At 45.6% G+C, this 19692-nt stretch overlaps 1 protein-coding gene across 20 annotated transcripts in view; it reads right to left on the minus strand.

The window, feature by feature from the left end:
* Positions 1 to 19692, minus strand: part of fam49bb (family with sequence similarity 49 member Bb) — a 227242-nt gene that overhangs the window by 40741 nt on the left and 166809 nt on the right. For 8 of the 20 annotated variants that reach the window (XM_078539993.1, XM_078539979.1, XM_078539980.1 and 5 more), the window contains 2 exons: positions 9466 to 9578; positions 677 to 759 (listed from right to left, as the gene is read on the minus strand). In XM_078539993.1, the coding sequence (XP_078396119.1) occupies positions 677 to 749 (73 nt within the window). In that variant the 5' untranslated portion in view covers positions 750 to 759; positions 9466 to 9578. Of the gene's footprint in view, positions 1 to 676; positions 760 to 1315; positions 1399 to 9465; positions 9579 to 19692 lie in introns of those variants that run through there. The other 12 variants (XM_078539987.1, XM_078539988.1, XM_078539992.1 and 9 more) reach the window with 4 other exon arrangements.

Genomic DNA, 19692 nt, shown 5'->3' on the forward strand with positions numbered 1-19692 from the left:
CTAATTCAAGTTGAGATGAGCAGATAAGGCTGACTGGGCAATATGTTAAAGACCTACTTAAGTCCCAAAAAAAATTCCAAGTTCTTACCTGGACGCTGAACCATCCAGAAACATAAAGAAGAGTGTATAAAAGGTTTATAACTTTTCCCCAAGCAGAAGTCTAGCATTTATTTACGAACAAAGTACCCAATTATTTAATTGGTCAACAATGTTCAATATGGTGCAGCAAATAAAAAATTAAACCTTTAACAAATTAAAGAGACAAATTATCAATTAAATTAAACAAAAGTAAATGCAAACAGAAATCTGCAAGAATGAAAGTCTTTCAGATCAAACAGATTGGTAGAAAGTTAACTGTGTACAGACATCATTTCTGATGTGTAAACACGTAAAATGGAATTTTTCTTTAAATGAAGGTATCATGAGACCCTTCCATATTTCACCAGTCAGCCACATCTGAATTCACATCTATTATGCAATGTACTTCAGTCCCCATCATACAATTGCAAGAATTTAGTGATTGGGTCAGATTGGAAATTAAAAATGAAAAACAGTGCTGACCCTTCCAGCTTTACCATGCAAAGCAATTTAAACATGCATCAAACACAAGTGCAGTGCAAAAGAGATGCAGTCTACTGCAGGCAGAAAAAGAATATAAAATGAAGAGCATTCTCACTTTCAAAGTCAAGGAAAAAATTTGGCCCCTGCTCAAGATCTGTGCATGTCAAAACTTTAAGAAGGTTCCCCATGTTAAGGTACCTGCCAAGACAAGAAGGAAGAAAAAACGATTTTTTTTTTCCCCTTAAATGTAGAACAGCCCAAAGTGAGGAGCAATGCAAAAAAAAGTCTTTAAAAGACTACAAGGCATGTGATAGAAATTCATTGTCAGCTCACATGGCTTATATCATCTACAGGTAAAGCATTTTACCAGCTGTGCCAACTGCTTAAACTAGAAATGCTGCGTGGTTTTCTTGGTTACACTGTTAGCAGTAACATGTGCCAGATGTCACTAATGTTTATCCCCTTCCCCGGAGACAGAGGTGTTGAAGTAGTTAAAGCTGCTTGCAGGCATAACAGCCACCCTGACAAAAAGGACCTGAGAATTGGTGAATGGAAATTAAAAAGCTTTTTAAACAAAAACAAAAAAGACAATTAAATCATGGGATGAAGTTTGCAGCCACAATGGAGAGGTCATGCAACCATTGTTAAGTGACAGTATCCCGCTGTTGCGTGCGTTTCTGATACCTGTGCTGGCCTTCACTCTGGTGAGACAGAACATATTTTGTATACACCAGCTGTGAAGGATCAAACTTACTTTCAAAATCCAAGAAAAAATGTGAAGCATTGTGGTCTATGTCCCTGGTTAGCACCTTAATCAGATTACCCATGTCAGCAAACCTAAAAATAAAATGGTAAATCATTTAGTTCCAACAATTCTCAAAAGGGCCCTGGGTTCAGTTAACACTGGCCTCTATGGGGTTCCACCCATGCTATGTGGTTTCACAGAGATTTGCTGCTGCTGAGGCACAGTTCCTAGAAACAAAGCCTCAGTATGATCACTGTTCTTCTTAAAACGTTGCTGTTGAGCCACACACCGAAGAGATGAAAAACATCTTTCTCTGAAGTACCTTCATACAAATTGCCAATACAGAAGTTGACTTTAGGTAATACACAACTGCACAGTACAAGTTCACTAACCAGGTCACAGTAAAAGGGTTTAGACAATTTAAATAGAAAGCAGCTGTTGAGGAAATGCATTTTTTTGTTATAGCAGCTAATAGGAATTCTCTCCAACTAAATTCAGGATTGTTTTCTTTTTACATTTAATTAACCGAATATGAGTTAGGAATACAATGGCAGCATTTTAACCAAAAATTCAGTTTTTCAACACAGAAAGTGTTTGACATTGTGCAGCTGATCTTCCAACGCAATGTTCCAGGGAGTTAACATGCAGGATTTTTCTGCTACTTGCCACTTGGCAACTTCTCAATGCCAGCCAGGGCAATGTTTTAGCTCACCCACAAAGAGAAGCAATAAATACACAAATCTGAAAGCATTTAACTATATTTGCAAAACCTTTGGTATTCTATATAAAAAAAGCAGCTTTAGCAAAGGTCATGAAATAGGTCACCTCTTCATCCCCTTAGTTTAGGGATAATGTTTTCTCCCAATTTAGCCCTGAAATGCCAGATAGCTATTAAACAAAAACTCTCCCAAGAACTGAACATTTACCCACAAAGAATAATTTCCTAAAGCTAACCTACAATTTGACCAGTCTGCATAACACTCTGACTTTGAAGGAACATGATAGCCAGGACCTTGAATGGCTTCCCACATCCCACCCAAAACCTTGCTCAGCAGTCTTTTTTTTTTAAATTAAATTTATACCCATTAGTGATTTTAAACATTTTAAATAAACCACCCATACACTTTGCAAATATTGGCAGCATAAAATAAATATATAATGTTTAAGCATTTAAAAACTACAAAACCTACCAGGGATTTTATATCCCTATTCTTTTTGTTTCCTTCCTCCCCTCTCATGAATCATTCTTGTATACAATTCCACACACACCAGGCATGAGCAGCTTTCATTCACATTTCAGCCAGAAAAGTGAATTCTGACTTTCACCCCTTGCTATCCTAGGGGCACTGAGGCCAATTGTGGCTTCCCATCACTGCCAGGTTGATACTACCAGTCAGAGACTGCAAGTAGGGCCATTCTCATCTATGTGGTATGATACAACTCCAAGTTTGCATTTTAGGATTGAAAAAAAGTACATTCAATTTAATTTTAATAGTTGTCCCAATATCCCATAACCGTGGAAGAATAAGTGCATGTAAATCACATATAGTTCAAAGCCCAAGAATTTAAAAACAGTGGCTAGTTGCTTTCGATACTACCCTATGTATGCAGACTCTGGTTGCACCAAGAGCAAAAACCTGTTCTTAAAATTATCTTCGCATGTATTGTTACAACTATATAGTGATTTAAAGTTAACCTAACTGCAAAAAGATGCACAGAAAAAACAGAACTTCTATGGTGTTTTATAAATGCACAGTGAAGATCTGAGAAAATTGGTATGTTGAAATGCTCCTTCATACACACTTCCCCAAGAGCAGTTATAAATTAGCTCTTTTGAATCATTTCCAAATAACCTCTATGGGGGGTTAAAATATTCCAGCTTAACAAACTGCAGTCTACTGAACTCTCAAATATATATCTGATCAATTCTAAGATTACATAGCCGAGGCAAAAGAAGTTATATCATCATCCCCCAGATTCTCTCAATTCATTACATTTTTGAGAAAGATTCAACCATCATTCGTAGGTGAAAATGATTTAAATCAGTGAATATAATAATTGTCTTTCTTGTTCACATTACGACTAATATAGAAGATAGCATCATCTCAAAACACTCAATTTGAAAAGATATATAACTGGAGGGCATCTCTTTAGAATGAAAAGGTACAAATTTAAATTATTAACTACCATAATTTCTCTTGAAACTTCAAGCAGAATGGTCCCAGATTTGCACTAAGTGCGACAGCAGGCGGGAAAAAGGACGTTTTACCCACCAGCTGCAATGGCGGCTTTTCACGCTGCATCATCCCATTCCCACCTCAGTAATTATGCATCCTGGGAAACACGTCAGGTCGCTAGCAAGGCGGCCTCTGATTCGTCCACTCCGCCGTCACCTCAGGCCTTCAGTAAACCGGGCACGGTATTTAAAGGCCACCCCTGCACAGAGCTAGCATTCTTCAAGGGATAGGAAGCTGCTAGGAACTGATGGCTGCCAAAGGGAGGAAACATGCTGCCCCCAGGTCTCATGACGCCTCCCTCAAGCGCCTACTGGGTGCAGTGGAGGCCGACCGCAAAGTCCTCTTCCCCCACTCTGGCCAAAGACCAGCAAACAAGGTCACCAATCTAGCAGCGGTGGTCAGCGCCATGGCCCTACAAAAGAGGACAGCCATCCAGTGCAGGAAGTGGATGAATGGTCTCATTGATCCGCCAGGGTAAGTCACTCTTCTCATCATTCTCAACTCTCACACTCACAAACCCACCACCCATCCACAGGGATCTCAACCTCGAGGGACAACACCGCTAACACTCACACACACCTTCACATCTCCATCAGGCTCATATCTTCTGGAGCTCACGCCCTCATCCCATCCAGTGATGGTAATGTCACAATGTCAAGGGGATTGGTTAGATTCTATCTTGTTGGGGATGGTCATTGCCTGCCACTTGCGTGGCATGAATGTTATTGCCACTTGTCAGCCCAAGCCTGGATATTGTGCAGGTCTTGCTGCATTTGGACATGGACTGCTTCAGTATCTGATTAAAACACAAAATTCTGGAAAAACTCAGCAGGTCTGACAGCATCTGTGGAGAGAGAAACAGAGTTAACGTTTCAAGTCAATACGACCCTTCTTCAGAGATCAGAAGGGTCATACGGACTCAAAACATTAACTCTGTTTCTCTCTCCATAGATGCTGTCAGACCTGAATTTTTCCAGTAATTTGTTTTTGTTTCAGATTTCCAGCATCGGCAGTATTTTGCATTTATCTCAGTATCAGAGGGGTTGCAAATGACGCTGAACGTTGCGTAATCATCAGCGAGTATCACCACTTCTGACTTTACGATGGAAGGAAGGTCATTGATGCACTGAAGCAGCTAAAGATGGTTGGGCCGAGGACACTATCCTGACCAGCTCCTGCAGTGATGTCCTGGAGCCGAGATGATTGAACTCCAACAACCACAACCATCTTCATTTGCGCTAGGTACCAGTGGAGAGTTTTGCTCCCGATTCCCATTGACTCCAGTTTTACTAGGGCTCCTTGATGCCACACTCGGTCAAATGCTGCCTTGAGGTCAAGGGAAGTCACTCTCACCTCACCTCTCTAGTTCAGCTCTTTTGTCCATGTTTGAAACAAGGCTGTGTGGCAGGGCCTTTCGGAACCTATTGCAAGCATTCTCCCACGCACACTCCTCGATCACACTCATCTCAATATCCTGAGCATTTTCAATGTTGCCTTCTGGGGTTCTCTTTCAGTTATTCATTTGAGCTGACCTGCATCTCTGCCCACCCAACATGAGGGTCCTCTCACTTTCGATTTCAGAAGCATGGTGGTTCTAAAGTATATTTTCAGCTCCCCTGTTGTTTCCCGTCCCCCAGTCACCCACGCCCTCTCCCCCATCACTTTTGGCCCCCTGGCACCACCTTCCACTTCCCCACCGTCACTTACCAACCAGAACCCTTTTCCTTCCAAAATGTTCAGGTGAATGTGCACGTTCCCTATTTACCCAAGAAACGCACTTCCATTGACAGTGACCTCCCCGACTTCCTTCTTCCCATCCCCAGGGTCCATGTCTGCCTCAGAGTTCCCACCAACCACCCCTGCCGTCCCTTCTACTGCTACCGTCACACCCTCACCCTCCCGGCTTACTCTGCCCTCTCTCATACTCACCATTCCTTCCTACCATACTCACCCTCAGTTCACTCCCCAGGATGCAGTCAGCAACTTCACAGGCCGCACCGCCCCCAACCACATGTTCACCTGGACATGCCCCTGACCTTACTCCCTCCTCTCATGGGCTCCCTGGCCCCCTCCAGACTCCCACCCACCACAACTCCCTTCTCCTCCTCCTCCTCTCCCACCCCCCTACCCACCACCACAACTCCTCCTCCCGCACACACCCACCCCCCAAGACTCCTTCCCCACCCCGGTCTCCTTCACCTTCTCTAAACTCTCTCCTCCTTCCCGGGCTCCTTGCCCCTCCTCCTCCCTCCCGGTCTGCTTCCCCCACTTCCACAGGAACTGCTCCACTTCCCCCCGAACTCCCTCCACCCCCGCCCGCCAGACCTCCCTCCTCACCCCCAGACTCCTTCCCCTCTCCAAACTCCTTCCCTTACACCTACCTCCTCAGTTGCTGCATTCATTCTCCTCCTGCCTACTCCCTCTTCCGCTCACCACCATACCGACACCATCGCTCCGGCCCTCCCAACCTCACCCTCCAGATACCATCGTTTCCCCCTTCCTAACCTCAACCCCCCGATACCATTGTTCCCCCCCTCTCAGCCTCACACTCCCCCAACACCGTCATTCCCCCCCTAACCTCACACGCCCCCAACATCATATCCCCCTCCAAACCTCACATCCCCTGACACCATCGTTTCCCCCAACCTCACCCCCACCCCACCGACACCTTAGTTTCCCCCCAACCTCACCGCTTCCTTCCATTCGAACCTTACACCCTCCCCCAACACCATCATTCCCCCTTCCAATATTATCCCCACCCCCCGACACCATCGTTTCCCCCCCAAATCTCGCCCCCTACCCCCATCCCAACCTCACCCCATCCCCCCCCAGCCCAACCTCACCCCGTTCCCGACACCATCGTTCCCCCCATCCCAACCTCACCCTGTCCACCCAACACCATCGCTCCCCCTCTCCCAACATCACCACCTCCCACCCTGGTACACCTTCCTCTCCCAGTCAAACCTAGACCTTCCTCTCCCATGCTTCCAGTACACCTTCCTCTCAAACCTCGACCTTTCTCTCTACCCCCTTGACAATCAACCCTAGCAGCCCACAGCCAAAACACTGATGTCCCGAAGCAGACCCCAGACATCGATGGTGACCTTCCACCTTCCCTGAGCTGCTTCGCGGTAGAGCCACGTCCATGAAAATCCATCCAGCATGTAATGCACGTGTTCCTCCAGGGTCTGGTAGCTCTAGGGCTCCAGAATCTTCTGCTGCTCAGACGTCTGCGAAGTGAGCAAGGCCCTAACGCTAAGTCCTGACTTCTGCATTTCACACTTGTCAAGACGTGTTCTGGGCCGGCGTGTTTTCCCACTGACATGCCGGATGATCTCACATGGGGAGAATGATTCCAGCAAGCAGGGCTTATAATTATATGCGTATGTATTAAAATGACGCTCCCGACATGCAGTAGCAGGGAAGGAGGCCCGCCATCGACGGGTGGGGCAGAATATTGCAAACTGGTTTCACGATGTCGTGAAACTGATTTTTGGCCTTCTCGCCATATTGTCCATCACGCCCGCCATGCGCCCAATGCCAATGCGGATGGAAAATTCTGGCCTTTGTTACAAGGCCTTTCCTGAAATTGCTTAATGTGTGTTAGTTTGTGTCACTTGTTTGCTAACCCAACAAATGACAATGTGCCTGCTGACTATGCATTGGGTGCAGGCTGGCTAGGCGAAGGTTTAGAAACCCGAAGTATGTGCTAGAATACTGGTTTTCAGCAAACTAAAACAATGCAATTTACAGCAAGGGGACTCGTACATTTTCCATTCCTTGTCCATCCTACTCTCAGTTCTATATTATCACTAAATCTAACATTTTTTATTGGTTATCTAGAACTAGGAACTCCAGGAAGAGTATAGCTTACCTTTAAAGTGTGTCTGCGTTGCCAGCTTCCTCCTGACTACAGCATATATACTAGATCACAATGAATAACTGGTTGAAGATGCTTCAGCTGCATCAAGATAAAGACTTACCCTTTGACAAACAAGTGCACATTCTCATAACCCATTTCATATAAACTTTTAATAGCTATGATGGAAAGAATTACACAGGACTGTTCTGACAAGCCAACAACCTTATTAAATATATTCAAATGCAAAGCCGTATACAGGGTTAATTGCAAGAAACTGCTTATCCAAGTCCTCCCAATGAATAAAGAGTCATATATAATGTCCAAGAGAAAGCATGTCGGGGGCGGTAAGTGAGAAAGAGTACAAGAGTGTGTACAAGAGGACAGCTATATAATATACCTTGCATTCAGGCAGCAGAAATTTTGATGTGATATAATGTTAGGAAATAGAGATAGTTTAAGTAAGTTACATTTGTATTTGTGGATGTTAGGAATGAGTTTTAGCTTTAAAGTTTAAGCTTAATTTGTATTTCTGTATTTGTGGGTTAAGAAAAGGTCAAGTTGAGTTTCAGTTTCACTTTAAAAGGTGCCTGCATTTCGAATGAGAGTTTAAGACTATAAGAGAATTTAAGCAAACACGATTAGAAAAACTGGGCTGTTGCCTAGCAACAGGGGTCCAGAGAGGCAGGTCCCTCCCACAGACACACACACAGAAGAAACTAGAAACAGCGGTTTGATTTGAAAGCTGTTTGAGTTCAGTCAGTTTTGAAGACAGCTGCCAGGCAGAAGCAGCCTAGAAGGCTCAGATAACCAGTTAAAAGCTAAAGCTGGTTGAAAGTAACTGCCAGGGAAGGACTGGAGCAAAGCAGGCAGACAACCTGTCCCAAGCTAAAGAAGAAAGTCCCCCAGAAGCCAGGGAAGTGGAACAGGAGGAAGTCCCAAGCAGGCCTTCTAGTCAAAGGAAGGGCAGGAACCTAGAAAAGGTCCTGTTAAGTGAAGTTAAGAGTGAGGGGCTAGAAAAGCTCTAAGCTTCTAGCTTAAAGGGATGAAAGCTGCCAGAAGCCAAGTCAAAGCGATATAAAGGTTTGTGAGAAGTCAGAAAGTCTAAAGAGACAACTGAAGGTCTGTAACTCTTTGCTATGGACATGTGAAGCAGTGGTGTACTGCTGACAGCTGAGTCAATGAGAAAGAGTGTGGAGGAAAGATTGAACACATATGGTGACCCAAGGAAGAGGAACATTGGAAGGAGAGTTTGAAGCCCTGGAGATGAACCCTTGCGGAAGGCATCTGAGAGAAACTGTTGGTTTGGGAAAAGGTTCCAAGGCGAGCTCTTGGAGAGTGGAGATTGGAAACCCTTGTGTGAAAGACAGAGCTCAGTGAGACTGGTTGGCTCACGGTGTATCAAGCGTCTGGGGGTAGTTGAGGAGAGACCTATAGCATTTGTCTGGGGTGGCATCTGTCACTTGGTTGCAGAGTGTGGTGTGTCTGACCACAGGTTGCCAATTGGTTAAATGGCCTGTACTTACTGTGAACATTAGAGTATTAGATAGCTTTTGTAACTTGTGTTATCCTTACAAATCTGTATATATCTGTGAAGGTACAGATGTGGGTGAAGGAGTATTCTAATATGGTTCATCTTTTCCTTTTTAATAAATGTTTTATGCTTTTGTTAAAAGTTCATTAGCTGACTCCGGTGACTCTGTTCAGTAGCCCCTCTCCACGTATCTAAACGAACAAATAAAAGTAAGGTTCTGTCAAGCTGGGTTCCACCCTGGGGATCAGGCTTGTCCAGTGGTAACCTCAGCTGGGATCATAACAATAGATTATAAACTGCAGTGCTGTTTGGTGTAAAGTTGGCAATCAAGTTTAGGGAAGCAGCACAAGACAATTTCAAGGAAATAGTCTCAAGACTCTTGGATTCCATTGCTGTAATTGAATTATTTGCAATTATAAGTGATACAAAAAAACTTCAATTAAAATTCATAACAGTATCTCTAAATGGCTTCAAATAGTACAAAAGATAGGTTATATACCAGTAGTGTAATAGTTTGTAATTTTCTTACCAAGGGGGAAGAGTACAGTTATGTGTGGATTGCAAATAATGTCAACTGCATCCAGTCACAACTTGCCCACTTCAGCAAGGTACCAGAAGGCTGCCCCAAGCATGAATTGCCATCTAAAGTAATGAAGGAGAAAAACATTAAGAAAAATTGGGGGAGGAAAAAAGTATTCTTCATACATAATTCAAATAATTAAGCTATGGCCTCACATGATTAAGTCCCCCATTCCTTAAGCCAATTTGTTTTGGGTAAATAGCTAACAGCTTCCTTTTATTCATCTTTCCAAGTCTCCCCTTTCCTTCTATTCTGAAGGCAATGAATCATGTTGAGGTATGTTACCAATGGGCCTCCATCACCATGAAAGCTTGCTCAAGTTGTTATTTTACTCATCTTAGTAGTAATGTATTGTAAGAAATTTAACTACAAAAAGAATCACAGTCAAGCAATCCCACTTCCTTTGAATCAAACATCCAGACATGGAGTCACACAAACTTTTAGGAGCAGAAATGATGGGTGTTTTTTTTTTTCTCCCCTCAGTTGGGACCAGTGAAGTCAACCCTGCATAGAACAAGGATTGAAACTGGAACCTTGTTGGGCCATATGACTCAATACCCATTCCTAGGTGGTGTACTTGCACACTGATTCATTAGGGAAGCTCATTTTATATTTCTGGCCATCTTTTATGAAAAAAGGAACAACAGGGACTATTGCGACAGGGACTATGTTTGCATGGAAAGATCCAGAAGTGCAACATCAGAGAACTTTCTGCCTAACTACCTCCTTCACCAAAAACAAACTATTTTATACAACACAATGCAGATAGCCAGAGTTAAAAACATTCCCAGCACTATACGTTATTAGATTTCTATAAATGTTCTATACATTATATATATGTAATAAGCTTTCAATAAATTTATATATATTAAATATTAAAATATTATGTATTTACAATAGCAATGAATTATAATTATAATTCTCATTCATTACTATTGTAAATACATGATAAATACAGTTTCATATTTAAACTGCAAAGTAGTACATCATAGCTTTGAGAAACACTAGAAAAATACAATCAGGAGGCAGCCTAATATTCACATTAATAAGCTATTATGGACAGATTACCATCATGAAACAGTATAATTTGAGTTAATTTCTAGAATAGGATGTATACTGTGTTGCTGGTGTCAGAAACAAATCAATGCACCTCCGAGAGCACAGCCAAGCGGAAAGAACCAAAGATTGTAATGGAGTAATCTGGAAAAAGAATGGAGACTCTCAAAACAGGAAGTGGGTGATAGTGGGAATTAGGTGCAAGGGGGAAAAGGAAGTGCTAAACAATTTAATCAAGGAACAAAAACAAGGAAAACAAAGGGAGAAGGCGGAATTAAAGAATGAAGAGGGATTGTCCTTTTTTTCCTCTAAGGGTTTTTTCTCTTCTCAGACAAGCATGCAATATTTTCTATTTGTAGGAGTTGAGAGATATTTGACTTCCAGGCCCAGGTTCTGAATGGTTCCATTTGCAACAACTGAAAGCTGACTGAAGCGCCCTAGGCATTTGCGAACAACTGGTCAGGCATCAAAATATTAGGGAGGGAGATATTTTTTAATAGATGGAGTTATTAGAGAAGAGCATCCTGGGGATTAAAGGAAGAGAGGGATGGGTCAAAAGGGCACCAGAATTGTGATTGAGTAATGGGGTAAGAACAGTCAGCTCTGGTACTCTAAAGAGTTTCTCTCCTCTAGAGAGAGATATATGATATGATGACATGAGAGATAGCTGTAACAGGCAATAATGTGCTTAGGCAATCCAGCTATTATGCAAAAGAGGAAAAGACAGGAAAAAATGACCACCAAGTTATGTTGTTGGCCAATTTGACTATTTGGCTTACTGACAGAATTCTGCGCAAACTGGACTGAACTCCCACTTTCATCGAATTTGCACTTCTAGTGTTCCCACATCACTCTACTACCAGCTCACTCTGATTCATGTTAAGATGATATTGACAATTTGATCCAGACAAGCTGTTCACTACGTGAAAGGATTCACACACAGATCTTCTTCAGGTGCAATGTTTTGCAATGTCGAAAATCACGGCTCTCCAACTTTAATGGTCTTTGATAACAGCCAACATCTTGATATTGTTCTTAAATCTTGTACTTATTCTGCTGCTTAAGCTATCAGTGTATTTTCTCCTCTGTCTCCCTCTTGCTATACTGCCTTCAATTTTACCAGTCACTACCAGATATTCTAGTTTCTCTGTCTCAAGTATATGCTCAAGGAATTGTAGTTGTCTCTTGGTAATCATTTGTAAAAGTGCTCCTTGTGTGTCTGCTTTCTTCAAAACTTCACTAGTTCACTAATATTGTCCAACTACTCATCATCTTCTGTCTCAGAAACTACATCTCTATTGCCTTTAATTTATCTCCATTGTCTTGTTTATTTTCCAACTTTCATACCCATACAGTAACATTGACGAGATGGAGCATTTTCGTAATCTCATTCTGCTTTCCATAGGAGTTTCTTGGGCAGGATTTTCTCTTCAGCGGGCGGGCCCAGGAGCGGCCGAGAAATGGACCGCCACCTACAATCCAGCCCTGGCCACGATTTCACAGTGGTGGGTCAATTAAGGCCTGCCCGTCGTGAAATGTGGCTCTGCACTGGCCGGGAAGGGCCGAGTAGGGGCAGGGATCTGTCGGCTGCCGAGCCCAATGGCGACTCGGCGGCCGAATTAAAAGTGGCCCAAGCAACCGCTGGAAGGCTGCCACAGAGAACGTCCCCTGAGCCGACACTATGGACTGGAGTGCAGCTGGACAAGGCAGGCAGGAGGGGTACGTTGGGTGGGCACTTGGCCCCCCGCTTCTCTGATGCTCTGATGAGTGCCTCCCCGTCCTCTTGAAGGAGGTGGCTGCCAGAAGGGACACCCTTGTTCCCAGGGATGGGAGGAGGAGGCCACCGCACCTCACTAAGAAAGCATGGGAGGAGGTGGCAGCGCTGGTCAGCAGCTATGACGTGGTGCGGTGCTCCTGGGTGCAATGCCGGAAGCACTTCAATTACCTGCTGCGCTCAGGAAGGGTGAGTACCATGTTGGCAGGGGTCAGTGTGCAGGCGTGTTAAGGTCTGGCCATGCCCCCCGTGGAGCTCAGAGGTGCTACAGTCTGAGTACCAACTGTCAATCACGCTGGAGTTGGTTAAGGGGGTAAAGCCCTGGCTGCTTGGACTGAGAGCCTTGCAGGTACTACTCAGCTGGGGTTGGCCAGCCTGCAGTGGTGCTGCAGGTACAGAGTGGACTAATCAATGCTCGTCTGGTGTTTCAGGAGAAGACAGCCCACAACAATATAGAAAGGTCATGGACCAGCGGAAGCCCTGCTAGCCTCCTAATCCTCTCAAGGTATGAACAAGACACCCTGGAGCTCAAGAGCCGGCACGCCCCACATGCAACCAGGCGTGAAGAGACAGGAGTGCCAGACAAAGGTATGAATTGAGTGCACGACAAAGGTATGAGTTGAGTGCACAGGGGTGAGAATTTCAGCTTGTGCAACCAGTCTAGTGTAGTCTCTTCATTGATGTGAGCCTCAAACCTGGAGTCCCCATTGAGCATTGGAAGACAAGGGCACCATGATGCAGATCTCCATTGTCTCACCAGGGCAGCTAGCATGCACAGTGACAGTGGAATGACTTTAACTAATGACATGTCCTTCTTCTCTCTTTTAGGTTTGCCAGCAGACGTTCGCTCTCCGGATCATGAAGGGCCACCCCTGACACTGGAGGGCAACCGGGCATCATTTGTACCTGCGTCACACCCGCTCTCTGAAGCAGGCACCAGTGCAGATACCAGCACCTCAGTGGGCATTAGATCGGAAGCTAGTATCTCTGTGCACATTGGTGAGGGCACTTCACAATCGCTTGAGGTGCAGGCGGAGGAAGAGAGCACCCAGGGCGCCGGCAGTCAGAGGACTGCTGGGAACGATCACGATGCTCAGTCGAAGGCTGATGATGAGCCTCTGGAGTCGTCCATGAGGCGGCAGATGCTGGATGTCCAGCAAGACGTGAGAGGGGATCTGGCAGAGATCCATGAGGGTGCGCGTACCATGGTTTCCGTGATGGAGGAGTCCATGCGGTGCCTGATCAATGCGCTGATCATCATGGCTGAGCACATTGTCTCCTCCATTGAGAGAGTGGCGACTCATGGAGAGGCAGCTCCAGGGACAGAATGAGGGGTTCCTGGGGTTGTGCTCAGACCTCATACAGGCACCCACCTCAGGTGGTCAGTGTCAGTGTGGGGGATGGATGAGGCACCCAGTATCCCAGCTAGGTGCCCATCCATCAATGGTGTGCAAGGAGGTCCAAAGCGACCTCAAGTTGGCACAGAAGCTGCCTGTCTTCTGTGCGGACTCTCCTCGGGGCTCTGGATGACAGTGGCAGCTCCTCCACCCCGCCACCAGTGACCGATGAGACTGCGGCGACTGGGGAGATGCCAGGAGTGGCATTGGCCACTCCCTCCCAGGCAGGGCCAGCCAAGATCATCAAGGCCAACACGACAGCAGAGTCAGCAGGCTCTCTCCAATGTTGGTGTCAGCAAGGGGGAAGCAATTAGATGTAGCACTCGCAAATGTAAGTTAAAGGCATCATGAGCACAAGAGGGACAGGTGGTTCTATGTTCATTTTTGTTTATGTATATCTTTATGTATACTGGTCTGATGTTGAATACCAGAAACTTTCTGTTAAGGTTATTGAACTATCAGAATGATATAAATTATGTTTTTGTCGTCATGGCCTGAATATGCTTCACCTTTTTATTTCATTGATGCGGGGGAATGCCAGTATGTAATGCTGGATGTAGGTGGCTCAGCTTTATTGCACAGGCACTGAGCATTCTTTGGGTTCAAATGAAAGGGTCCTCTCAGACATTCGGGATGGAGGTGGCAGCCCTGGCATGCGTTTGAAGCTGATCTTAGGTAGCCCAGCTGAAGGAGTGTTGGATCAAGTCTTCCCTGGTGTTCCTGCCTCCCTGCAGGTTACAGAGGTCTGGCTCCATGCCCTCAGCATTCTCCTCAACGTGCTCCTCTGACTCACAACTGGACTCATCATCTGTGGCCTGTGGAACTGCGTCAAGATCTTCTTCCTCCAGTGGGCCCCCCCTTGCCAGTGCCAGATTGTGGAGAGTGCAGCATGCAACCACGATCAGTGACACCACATCTGGGGGGTATTGTAGTGCTACTCCTAAATGGTCCAGGCATCAGAAGCATATCTTCAGAAGACCTTTGGTCCTCTCTACCACCGCACTTGTGGAGGCATGACTCCTATTGTAAGGCTTCTCTGCCTCTGTTCTTGGGTGGCGGAGAGGCTTCATGAGCCACCTCTTCAAAAGATAGCCATCCATCCAGTAGGGCTGGAGCACAGAAGAGCCTCAGCACCTAGGAGTGTCTCAGGATGTCCGTGTCATGGGAGCTGCCAGGGTGACTTGCAGAGATTTGCAGAATCTGCATCCTGTGGTCACACGCTATCTGCACATTCATGGAGTGGAATCCCTTCCTGATGACGAAGGCATCCGGTTGACCCGCTGGTGCCTCGGTGGCCACGTGTGCAGTCAATAGCACCTTGGATGTGGAGGAAGCCAGCAATCGCTGAAAAGCCTCTGGCTTGCTCAGCCTGGCTGGCCGCCTCCATACAGTAAACAATAAAGGTCAATACCTACCTGAACAGAGCTTCTGTCATCAGCTTGACGCAACCGTGGACAGCTGATTGGGAGACTCCACATAAATCCCCCACTGACCCCTGGAAAGAGCTGGAGACAAAGAAGATGAGGGCCACTGTGACCTTCAGAGCCACTGGCATGGGTGTCCACCCACACGGTCGGAACTGATCTCAGGCCCAATCATCTGGTAAATGGAGGTGACGCTCTCCATCGAGAGGTGGAGCCTCCTTCACCATTGCACCTCGGACATATTGAGGTAGCAACATCACCGCCAGTAAACCTTGGCAGCAGGATAATGGCGTCTTCTGCGGCTCTTTCCGCCTTGGACTATCTGCTGGCCCTGCACCCCTTGTGCCTGTGCCTCTCCTCCCACAGGTCACTCCCCTGGAAGCTGCATAGGACATCTAGCCTCCTCTCCCATCTGCCCCTCTCTTCCTCCTCAGAAGAGGTGCCTCTGTCCGAGATTAATCACACCGAGGCATACAACTATTGTCATGCCACCACACCTCCAGCGGAGCCCACAATCCCAATTACCAGGGTAATGGAAGACTGTCTGATACCTGGAAGGGTCCACACGGTCTGAATCTTCCAGGGGCCTGGCAGACAGCAATGGGTCCTGAAATGAAGCCTGGAAATGCTAAGAATGAAGCTCCGAACAGAGATGAAGCTGCCAAGTACCAATAAGCAACCAGATGCAAATTCTCCAAAACTCCTCACTACTCACACTGGCAACGATGCTGAACCCTTTAATTCCCACCCTTGGGTGAGGTTTGTGAAAATGTCAGCTGGCCGCCTGCTCATTTTGCCCGTGCGACAAGCAGAAAATCGCATAGGCAAGGAAAATTCACAGTCAATTAGACTGTTAAGGGCCTTAAGTGGCCACTTAATTAATGGCGGGCGCATGCCGAGCGAAATATCACACAATATTTTACTCCTGATCAGGTTGGGCGTGCATCTGCCCGCTAGACAAAAAATTCGGCAACTTATTTCTAAAGTAGTCTGACATTTTTGTGAAGGTTTGGTTTGCAAGTGTTACGATGTCTTAATCTATTTCCCATCAGATGTTATGAGGCTACCTAGATTTTAAAAAATGATTCTACTTGTTTTATTTCTTCCAATTCCACTGCTATTTTGCATTGAGGTGCAATCCTTTTCTTTGCAATTTCTATGCATACTGTCTTGCTACAGTTTAAGGATAATCTATATCTGTTACTGTTTGTTACAGATATGCCAAGGGTTCTTTGTAGGTTTTCCTGTGTCTGCCATAATTAGTGTGTCATCCGCATATCTCAGATTTTTTGAATTCTGTCCACCTACAGAAATTCCTGGTAATTCTGATAGATGTCTTACCAATCATTTCAGTTTAGAAATAGATCACAAATGCACGTTAAAAAATCCAGAAGTTAAGAATAAAAAAGAAACTCATGTAAAACTCTTGAAAAAGCATCAACAGGAATTGACATATGGAATTCTTGGCAAGCCTATTGAAGCAATCACATAAATGGATTCAAAAAGCAACTAGATATGCTTCTGTAGAAACAGAAGGCATTGAGGAACATGTTGAGAAGGTGGGTTGGTGAGACTGAAGTCTATCCAAAAGTAAAAGCTTACCGGGTGCAAAACTGTTTCCTATTCCTAAATCTTATGCTCTTTGTAATCCAAACCTATTTTTAAATTGTCTTTCAAATCTTTCTGTCATGATGATGGAAGGTTATGAAATTAATTGTGTATACACAGGTTTTTTAAAAATTGGAATGAAAAAGAACATCACAGCTTTGAGAAACACTAGAAAAATACGATTAAAACAGTGACTACACATCTAAAATACTTTGTTGACTCAGAAGCGCTTTGGAATATCCTCAGGTTGTGAAAGGAGCTACATAAATCTAAGTTCTTTCTTTCCTTTTTTGAACGATTCAAGTCAAGCCTTATCTCACCTAATATTAATTTGGTGCGCTTTAGGAAACATTGAAGATCTACACATGCAACCAATATGAGTATTTAATCCAGATCACAAGAGGATGCTGTAGCTACATCCGGGGATTATTGTGCTTTACAGGTAGAAACAAAGCGGCATAAGTCAACTCATAACAAAAACAGAATTACCTGGAAAAACTCAGCAAGTCTGGCAGCATCGGCGGAGAAGAAATCAGTTAACGTTTCGAGCCTTCATGGCCCTTCGGCAGAACTGCAGCATAGTTTCAACAAGGGAGAAATATAAATTGGTTTAAGGTTGGTGGGGGGGGCGGGGGGGGGGGGGGGGGGGGAGAAGAGACACATTGAGGGTGTGGTGTGAGCAGATAATAATCAAAAGATGTCACAGACAAAAGGGTCAAAGAGGTGTTGAAGGTGGTGGTCTTTGTCTGAGAAAAGTGCTAATTAAGAATGGAAAACAGGATATTCAAAGTACAGCTCTAGTGGGGGTGGGGTGGAAAGACTAAAGGTTTTAGTTTTAGATTTAAAAATAATGGAAATAGGTGGGGAAAGAAGAATCTATATAAATTATTGAAAAAAAAGGCGGGTGGGGGGGGAAAAGAAACGGGGTGGGGATGGGGGGAGGGGGGTTTAAGATCTAAAGTTGTTGAATTCAATATTCAGCCCAGAAGGCTGTAAAGTGCCTAGTCGGAAGATGAGGTGCTGTTCCTCCAGTTTGCGTTGGGCTTCACTGGAACAATGCAGCAAGCCAAGGACAGACATGTGGGCAAGAGAACAGGGTGGAGTGTTAAAATGGCAAGCGACAGGGAGGTTTGGGTCTTTCTTGCGGACAGACTGCAGGTGTTCCGCAAAACGGTCGCCCAGTTTGCGTTTGGTCTCTCCAATGTAGAGGAGACCGCATTGGGAGCAACGAATGCAGTAGACTAAGTTAGGGGAAATGCAAGTGAAATGCTGCTTCACTTGAAAGGAGTGTTTGGGCCCTTGGACGGTGAGGAGAGAGGAAGTGAAGGGGCAGGTGTTGCATCTTCTGCGTGGGCATGGGGAGGTGCCATAAGTGGGGGTTGAGGAGTAGGGGGTGATGGAGGAGTGGACCAGGGTGTCTCGGAGGGAACGATCCCTACGGAATGCCGTCAAGGGGGGTGAAGGGAAGATGTGTTTGGTGGTGGCATCATGCTGGAGTTGGCGGAAATGGCGGAGGATGATCCTTTGAATGCGGAGGCTGGTGGGGTGATAAGTGAGGACAAGGGGGACCCTATCATGTTTCTGGGAAGGAGGAGAAGGCGTGAGGGAGGATGCGCGGGATATGGGCCGGACACGGTTGAGGGCCCTGTCAACGACCGTGGATGGAAAACCTCGGTTAAGGAAGAAGGAGGACATGTCAGAGGAGCTGTTTTTGAAGGTAGCGTCATCAGAACAGATGCGACGGAGGCGAAGGAACTGAGAGAATGGGATGGAGTCTTTACAGGAAGAGGGGTGTGAGGAGCTGTAGTCGAGGTAGCTGTGGGAGTCGGTAGGCTTGTAATGGATATTGGTGGACAGTCTATCATCAGAAATTGAGACAGAGAGGTCAAGGAAGGGAAGAGAAGTGTCAGAGATGGACCATGTGAAGATGATGGAGGGGTGGAGATTGGAAGCAAAATTAATAAATTTTTCCAGGTCCCGACGAGAGCATGAAGCAGCACCGAAGTAATCATCGATGTACCGGAGAAAGAGTTGTGGGAGGGGGCCGGAGTAGGACTGGAACAAGGAATGTTCCACATACCCCATAAAGAGACAGGCATAGCTGGGGCCCATGCGGGTACCTATAGCCACACCTTTTATTTGGAGGAAGTGAGAGGAGTTAAAGGAGAAATTGTTCAGTGTGAGAACAAGTTCAGCCAAACGGAGGAGAGTAGTGGTGGATGGGGATTGTTGGGGCCTCTGTTCAAGGAAGAAGCTAAGGGCCCTCAGACCATCCTGGTGGGGGATGGAGGTGTAGAGGGATTGGACATCCATGGTGAAGAGGAAGCGGTTGGGGCCAGGGAACTGGAAATTGTTGATGTGACGTAAGGTGTCAGAGGAATCACGGATGTAGGTGGGAAGGGACTGGACAAGGGGAGAGAGAAGGGAGTCAAGATAACGAGAAATGAGTTCCGTGGGGCAGGAACAGGCTGACACGATCGGTCTGCCAGGACAGTTCTGTTTGTGGATTTTGGGTAGGAGGTAGAAGCGGGCCGTCCGAGGTTGGGCGACTATCAAGTTGGAAGCTGTGGGAGGAAGATCTCCTCTGGAACACCTGCGGTCTGTCCGCAAGAAAGACCCAAACCTCCCTGTCGCTTGCCATTTTAACACTCCACCCTGTTCTCTTGCCCACATGTCTGTCCTTGGCTTGCTGCATTGTTCCAGTGAAGCCCAACGCAAACTGGAGGAACAGCACCTCATCTTCCGACTAGGCACTTTACAGCCCTCTGGGCTGAATATTGAATTCAACAACTTTAGATCTTAAACTCCCCCTCCCCCCATCCCCACCCCATTTCTTTTCCCCCCCCACCCGCTTTTTTTCCAATAATTTATATAGATTCTTCTTTCCCCACCTATTTCCATTATTTTTAAATCTAAA

Source organism: Cetorhinus maximus, chromosome 4, assembly GCF_964194155.1.
Source record: "Cetorhinus maximus chromosome 4, sCetMax3.hap1.1, whole genome shotgun sequence".
NCBI lineage: Eukaryota > Metazoa > Chordata > Chondrichthyes > Lamniformes > Cetorhinidae > Cetorhinus > Cetorhinus maximus.